At 53.4% G+C, this 7,484-nt stretch overlaps 2 protein-coding genes across 2 annotated transcripts; one reads left to right on the top strand and one right to left on the bottom strand.

Annotated features, from left to right (window-relative positions):
* Positions 1 to 2,052: 2,052 nt before the first annotated feature.
* Positions 2,053 to 2,624, top strand: LOC105915204 (ATP-dependent 6-phosphofructokinase 2-like). The gene is made up of 2 exons (XM_012849180.1): positions 2,053 to 2,160; positions 2,223 to 2,624. Exons 1-2 carry the CDS (start codon positions 2,053 to 2,055, stop codon positions 2,622 to 2,624), a joined length of 510 nt encoding a protein of 169 aa, XP_012704634.1.
* A 404-nt stretch (positions 2,625 to 3,028) lies between these two features.
* On the bottom strand, positions 3,029 to 6,174 carry LOC101779348 (aluminum-activated malate transporter 1). The gene is made up of 8 exons (XM_014805848.2): positions 5,889 to 6,174; positions 5,613 to 5,756; positions 5,131 to 5,403; positions 4,905 to 5,017; positions 4,647 to 4,796; positions 4,206 to 4,550; positions 3,245 to 3,623; positions 3,029 to 3,060 (listed from the first exon to the last, which is right to left on the bottom strand). The coding sequence occupies exons 1-8, from the start codon at positions 6,172 to 6,174 to the stop codon at positions 3,029 to 3,031; spliced, it is 1,722 nt and encodes a 573-aa protein (XP_014661334.2).
* Between the last annotated feature and the right edge of the window lie 1,310 nt (positions 6,175 to 7,484).

The raw sequence follows: 7,484 nt of genomic DNA, 5'->3' as shown, positions 1-7,484 counted from the left end.
AATTAGGAAGACTAAACATGAGCTAATTACAAAACTATTTGCACAGATGGAGTCTAATTCGCAAAACGAATCTATTAAGGCTAATTAATCCATCATTAGCAAATAGTTACTGTAGCATCACATCGTCAAATCATGGACTAATTAGTTTAATAGATTCGTCTCGCGAATTAGACTCCACCTGTGCAATTAGTTTTGTAATTAGACTATGTTTAATACTTCTAATTAGCATTCAAACATCCGATGTGACAGGTGATAAAGTTTAGCAGGGGTATCAACACCCCCTAAATAATCTCCATTTTGCAGCACAACACTAGCTTAGAGACAGATCAGCTGCTGCCTGCTGATCTTCTCACGTCACCAGTGTCGTCACGCCCCTACGCAACCAGTGAGGTAGGCCGATAAGAATATGCCGCTTGATGTTGAGTAGGATGGATACTCCAACAAAGTCCAAAGATGCAAGTGTGTGTTGGTAAAAAACGCGTTGACGTCACTAGCTTCGCCTTGGGTCACAATCATGATGACCATGGCGTCTCTAGAGAGATGATACTGTAGTAGATGGCAGCACGTTAATAAATCTTCTACAGGACTTTCTTTTTTAGTGAAAGGGCGCTTTTTCTCTGACAAATCAAATCAGGGTCCGATCCGCAACATCAAATCGCCGGCCGGCCCAACCCAATCCGACCATACCGTTGTGTTGTGGTGAAGGCCGAATACAGGCCCACAATATCACGGCCCATGCTATACCAGTTCCCGCAAGGCTGCAACCGCCAATCCTATATGCCTTCCGGAAGCCCATACGTTACGTGGCTTCCGGTGTTTGAGATTTGTGCGTGGATCCTCATCCGTCCGATGCGCTCCTTTCTCTCTCAACCCTAACCTGCTCTTTCTCTCCTCGAGCCGCTGCCGGGCCCCCGCGGCCGCGCCGCCGCGCTGGGGTGGCTGCGGGAGCGGGGGGCGGGTGCCCGCGCCGACTGCTGCAGCCTGCGCCGCACCGGCCGCAGCCGACCCTGCCGCGCGCCACCCCAGCCGGGCCCGCCACTGCTGCCCCTCGCCGCTCTTGTTGCCGTCGGAGAGGAAAGAGTACCTAGCCTTCTTGTCGACGACAGGCAGGAACCCTTTCTTAGCCTCTGCTGCGACTATACGAGATCAGAATGGCACTCAGAGGCGCAGTTTTGACCAAATAAGCTATATTCACAAAGCAAGCTTGTCCCTCAGTGACCAGCAAAGTGGAAGTGGTTTGTTAAAGCAGCAGAATACGAGCATTCAAAGGAGATAGTAAAATCGAAGAGCAACTCACATGCCGCCGGATTAGGCCGGGAAATAAACGCGGCGGCCGCGGCAGCACCCGCCAGAAGCACCTGCCGCCGCCCGGAGCCTTCCTCCTCCGCGTCAGGTCAGACAACACAGCAACGTCGCTAAAGACAGATGCTCGGAAGTAGTCCTCTGTTCAGGAGAGGTAGCGCGGGGTACCAACCGTTGTCGAGCTGAGGCGGCGGCGCAGGGCTGCAGGCGGCGACGAGGGGCGTGACGACACAATGCCGCTTGCGGAGCGACGGGGACCTGGGACGGCGGGCGGCGGCCGCCGGAGAGGAGGACGCTCGGCAGGGGAGCGGGAGGGAAGCAGTGGGCTCACTCCACCGTGCCACTAGTTGTTGTAGTGGTCACACTCCACAAAAGGGAGCAGCTCTCAGGAACTCTCGGGACACAGTGAGGTAGGCAAGTGGTCGGAGCAGTGGGCAAGTGATAGCATCTCCTTTTCACAAAATTCTTTCCCAAAACTATGTATTAGAATTTTTCTATTTTTTTTTCAAAATACACATCAACTCACAGTTGATCCCTAATAACTAGCCTCTAATATTTCAACTAGCCCTCAATATTTTAAAATAGGCCACATCATCGTAATTGGGTCTAGCCGGCGCCTCTCCTGCTCTCTCCCGTGTCATTCTTTCTTCATCTTCCTCCACTTTCCCACGCAGTCCTCTTCGATCACCTTGCCGCGAGTCGCCACTCGCCACCGCCCACGAAGCCGCGGCCCCTCTCGCTCGCCAACGCATGGACCCCACCGCCCCCAACTCCTCCGGCGGCCACCACGCCACCGCTGCGGATGACACGGGCCCGACCGACACCACCGTTACTCTCCCGCCGCTCACCCTTCTCGATGTGAGGTGCCTGCCCACCGCGCTGGCCTCCCCGTCCCTGACGTTCTAGAACCCCATCTCAAGCCACCCCTACTTCCACCCACCGACCACCTTCTACATCTCCTCGGGCGACGTCTCCTCCGCCATGCCTTCTTCGACCTCGCCTCCGCGACGCCATCCTCGCTCATGGCCTACCGCTGTGCGCGGCCCTGGAGGGACATCGCTGTCGATCCTACCCGTGCAAGCGCCGCGCTCGTCACCTGCGGGGGCCTCTACTCGAGCCTCAACACAGTGCTCAGGGAGCTCATCGTCGGCCTCCAAGAGCTCTACGACATCCGCGACATCTTCGGCGTCGCCGCGGGCTACCGGGGCTTCTATGGTGGCGACGAGGACCACGTGCGCCTCGACCCGCCCGCCGTCGACGACTGGCACAAGAAGGGTGGGACCGTGCTCAAGACCACGCGGGGCAGTTGGCAAGATCGTTGACGACCCGCCTCTGCAAGCTCCGGCGATTGGACCACCGGGAATCGCAGTTCCTACGGCCGCCCGAAGCCGTGAGCTGCAAGAAATTCCGGGATTGTGGAAGGACCGGTTCCCCACATAAATTCAGGGTGACGGAGGTGTTTTTAGCGTCCGCGCATTTTTACGGGAAGGATGAGAAAGCTGTTGGAGGTATTTTTTTCTAATTTTTTCTCTAAATAAATTTTTGGGTAATTTGAAGGGAGCTTTCGGAGTTACTCCGAGGGAGCTTGGACCGCTGGCTCAGCTTATCTTTTCTGGCAGCAGGAGCTCTGTCTGTCCTAGGAACGGTTTAAAAACCGGCGTGCATGTGCATATCTCCTGATCTCCACCACATGGTAGAGCCGTCCAAGGTACATGGTACATGGTGGTTAGTCACTTTCAAAATTTTCTTTTGAAGCATCTGTTCAGCGATTGGTCTCACGAGGGAAATAGAAAGGAAGCAAAAAGTGATTCCAGAAGCTTGGAGGAAAAACAAAAAGGGTGTACAGAGTAGCAGCACCTCTGCACCTCAGCTTTGGATGTAATCGGATACTTCAAACTATTAATTTGCACTTTATTAATAGTTTTGAACCTATTAAGCGTACAGCCGTTGTCGGAGTAGAGCTTGGCCCTCTCCTCCGCCGGCAGCCGGAAGAACTCGTACGCCACCGCCAGCATCGCGTCCATCAGCTCCACGGGCACCCCATGGTTGAGCACCTGAAAGAAGCCGTGGGTGGTGCAGGCCTCGCCGATGCTGGCGACGACGGCGGCGGGGTCGGGTTCGGCGAGGTCCACGACGGGCATCTGCGCGTCAGAGACCACCTCGTGGAGGCGCGGGCGCTGCGCCTCCGGCCGGACGTAGTTCTCCGGCAGCTCCTCGTGCACGGCCGTGGAGATGACCCATCCGATTAATTCCTCTGTTCCGACTATGACCCGGGGCCAATCCCCATCCCATTTCTCGATACCTATTGGGGAAGAATCAAACTATATTACCAAAATAACAGCATTTAATGGGTAAGTAGGAGTATTTGTTAAGAATAATGAGAGGAGAACGGCCTCTTTTCATCTGATAAACTAAATACGTGGGAGACATCAAACACACACACAGAAAACCACGTCTTGCATAACAACCATACAGAGAATCGAGTAGTCGTCTTGATGGACCAGTATGAACAGAAAACTACGTAGTATATATCTTGAAGTCGGGATGGAGAATCACTTCCTAGAATCAGGAGAAGCTATTTTTTAACTTCCAACCTCTTAATTTATTTCAGAGAATCGTACATAACAACAAAAGTGAATAATAAATAATTCATATTATTAAAAACTTCATCGTACATAGTACATCGTTCACATTATTAAAAGTCCAACATTTGGAATAGAGTTATTCTTTGCCACGCTAATATTAAAACTACTACGTCCATCTACGAGGTACCGCTGTCCTCTTGGAAGGTGGAGATGCTGGTGAAGGCGATGTTGTACCATTAACTTTTAAATCATCTACCCGTTCCCTTGTAGTGCTGATGTGCCAAGTCCCGCTGCCTCTCCACTATCTACAATAATAACCACATCCTTCTGATCAGTGTTCTCATCAGGGCTTTTGAAGCCGGCAACTTTCGCTAGGTTACCAACAGATTCTGTGATCTTCTTTGTCTGAGAAACCACTTCTGAGAGGAGAGATGCAATGCCAGCAACATGCATCACTTTGGCCAGATCCTCGTCCTGCGACAATTCGGCCTTGAGGCCTTTCGCCGCTCTGATCGCTGCAGTCATGTGAGTCATGGCCGGGGATGGCACAGTCCTCGCCTGGATCGCCGCTGAGAGCGCCCGGAGCGCCTTGGCCGAGTGCAAGCTCATCTCACCGCATGCTGTTCGAACCTTCGAGCATAGCTCCAAATTCGTTTCAGGACGCTGTGAGCAGGAAAAGGATGATGCTAGTGATCAGTAAACATGGTTCTGTAAACCTTTAATTTTGATCTATAGCGAAATGGCTGGATTTGCAATTACCTGAGCTTTTATGAGTGTGATGATGTAGGAAGCAAGAGTCTGCATTGAGGAAGCGCACTGGCGTGCAACGGCGCCGATGTTCTGGTATTGGCCCCATGGGTACCGGAAGTAGAAGTTGCCATGACCTGGCTCCCACTTGGCAAAATTTGCCTGCGGTTTTGGAAGAATAGAAGCCATGCATGCATTATAACGGATCATCCCAGTTTCTGGATACAGGAGCTTTATTGCTGCTCAACATCAAAGTGCATTGCTGCTTACCAAAGAGTCTTCGGTGGCCTTGCAGTCGAGGACGCTCTTGTACACTTGGAGGAACGGTTTGCTTTCCAAATCCTCGCCGGGAGCGTTCTCCCCGAAGCATTCGGACTCCAGTCCTGCACACACAAATACATGTATATATACAATTTAGTTTATCTTTGACATGGGAATCCGATCCGATTCGTTGTACATATTCCAAGGATCGAGTGGGATGGATGGTGCTACGTACCCTCAAGGAACTCGGCGAGCTTGTCGAGGTTCTCGGCGGCGAGGTTGTGGAGGTCCTCGCCGGCCCAGACCGGGCAGACGAACATGGTGGTGAAGAGGCAGGTGGCGACGCCGACGAAGATGGTGAAGGAGCGCTGGTACGCGAGGCGGATGAGCTCCTCCACCCGGTAGCTCGACACCGCCACCATGCTGAAGGTCAGGATGAAGATGGTCACGCTGTAGTCGTACCACGCCTTCACCGCCGGGATGAACCGAGTGAACGTCGCCGCCGTCGCTGCGAGAGAGAGAACGAATTAATTTAATTAAAGCACGTACTGATCGTGACATGTCGATCTCGTCATGAAAGTAACTAAGCGTACCGGCCGTACACGGCTAAGAACGAAGCTAGCCTGCGTGCCTGGCTTTCGCTTTACACAGACAAGCAGCTAGCTTGACAAGGAATCAGCCTGCATGGGTATAGAAGGTATATAGTAGGTACTGTACCTAAGAGGAAGACGAAGATTGCGAGTATGATGATGGGCTCCCCTTTGCTGCCTCCCAGGTTGGCCACCTTGTGAGCCCCGACGGCGATCAACCCGGCGACCAGCGTTGCCGTCGCCCTGTTCAGGCCTTTGATCAGCGTCCCACCTGCCAACACACACACGCACCCGTTAATTAATAAGCCATTAATTAAACTATACGGGTGCATGGCGTTGCATGCGCCTCGTACGTCATCGATCTCTACAACTAACTGCGATGCACGGCAGCGTACGGGCTTACCGACGGTGTAATCCATGATGACGGCGACGGTGATGAGCACGGCCCAGAGGGTGGAGAGCCCCCAGTTGTTGAAGATGGGGCGGACGTAGTAGAGCATGGACACCAGCGTGAGCGCCAGCCCGACCTTGAACGAGTGCACCACCCGCCTGGGATCGTCCGTCGCGATCTTGGCCAGCTTCTTGCCGAGCCCGGCGAGGGCTGCCCAGACCTTGTCCAGGAACTCGACGTAGCCGCCGGTGCCGCCACCGCCGGTCGTCACCGCCTGATGAGCATCCATGGCAGGCATGGCTGCCGTCTGCCGATCGAGGTAGCTAGGGCCGTGCGTGCGTGCACGAGACTAGCTCTGGTGGTGAATGTGTGCCGGCCGGACGTAGCTCTCCAGCAGCTCCTCGTGCACGGACGTGGAGATGAGCTAGTCCGCCATGCCCTGATGCCCGGCTTGAGTGCTGCTCTGCGTGAATTGTGATGTTGTGCTGCTGCGCGAGTGCGAGTGCGAGCTCCATGTTTGCTCCGGAGACTGGCTACATAAATAGACGTCACGACCGGCTCAGCGATCGATGGACGCAAGACGCCGCGCCTTGAACGACCGGGCGAGAGGGGGAGCCCCGGCCCGGCTGTCAGCGTCGTGCCACGCTGGCGGCATGGAGGCTTGGTGCTCTCCCCTGACCAAGCATGTGGGCCGCTTCGCTGTCAGGTCTCGCGGGCACAAAACGGCGGTCAAGCCGGTCACCACTAGTAACCAGTTGACCGAGCAGCGTTACCGCCTCGGCCCGGCCAACGTCAGACCGATGACGCCAGCAAGGGTTTGGCCAGGTGGTCTTGCTCCGGCCGGCCACCGGCCCATAGCGTTCGCCGCGATTGGAGCTGAGCATGACTGGTTGCCAGTGCTCTGGTCCTGAAATAGAAAGCCCTGTTATGGTGTCCACGCCAGCTGTTGAACGGCACATTGTTTCCATGCTGTGACCTGCAGTGTGGGTGTGCAGGGCAACAAAAGCTACAGTCTCGACACAGTTAGAGGCACGCAGGAATGTCAAGCGCGCATATGCTCCCTTGTGGTCCTTTTCCCATTTCTATTAAGAGCAAGTATAATAAGGGGCTGTAAGCTGGCTGAATGCTGACGTAGAGGAGAGAGAAGAGGTGAGAGAGGAGAAGCATGCTATAAGTTTTCAGCCGACTTGGGCACAAGAATCAAAAAACTTTGTGAGAATGACTTGTGAACTATGTATTAATGGTGAAGAGCTAACCATTGTACAAGTGGACTAGGAAAAGGCTGAGAGAAACTTTGCAGCCCGCTTGCTAGCTGCGTTATTAAACTTGCTCCAATAGGTTGTCCAAGCCTAAAAGGAATGAGCAATATATGCCCGTACTTTGCCACACCTTTTATTTACTTACGCAGATTATCACTGATCAATAGTTTTCTTTGTCAAAGTTTCTGTTCACAAGCACACACAAAATCACTCGTATTTATCGTCTGTCAATTCAAAACACCTATCCCATTAATTCCTCTGTTCCGACTATGACCCGGGGCCGATCCCCATCCCATTTCTCAATACCTATTGGGGGAAGAATCAAACTATATTACCAAAATAACAGCAT

The sequence above is a fragment of the Setaria italica genome, chromosome IX, assembly GCF_000263155.2.
Source record: "Setaria italica strain Yugu1 chromosome IX, Setaria_italica_v2.0, whole genome shotgun sequence".
Lineage (NCBI taxonomy): Eukaryota > Viridiplantae > Streptophyta > Magnoliopsida > Poales > Poaceae > Setaria > Setaria italica.
This window is presented reverse-complemented; position numbering and strand designations above follow the sequence as displayed.

Bases quoted from the DNA above. Each gene is read 5' to 3' on its own strand.
- LOC105915204 (XM_012849180.1), top strand. From the start codon at position 2,053: ATGGACCCCACCGCCCCCAACTCCTCCGGCGGCCACCACGCCACCGCT. The intron at 2,161-2,222 runs GTGAGGTGCCTG...CCCCATCTCAAG, and splicing joins CGCCGCTCACCCTTCTCGAT to CCACCCCTACTTCCACCCAC.
- LOC101779348 (XM_014805848.2), bottom strand. From the start codon at position 6,174: ATGCCTGCCATGGATGCTCATCAGGCGGTGACGACCGGCGGTGGCGGC. The intron at 5,404-5,612 runs GTACAGTACCTA...TCTCTCTCGCAG, and splicing joins AATCTTCGTCTTCCTCTTAG to CGACGGCGGCGACGTTCACT. The intron at 4,797-4,904 runs GTAAGCAGCAAT...CCAAAACCGCAG, and splicing joins AGGCCACCGAAGACTCTTTG to GCAAATTTTGCCAAGTGGGA.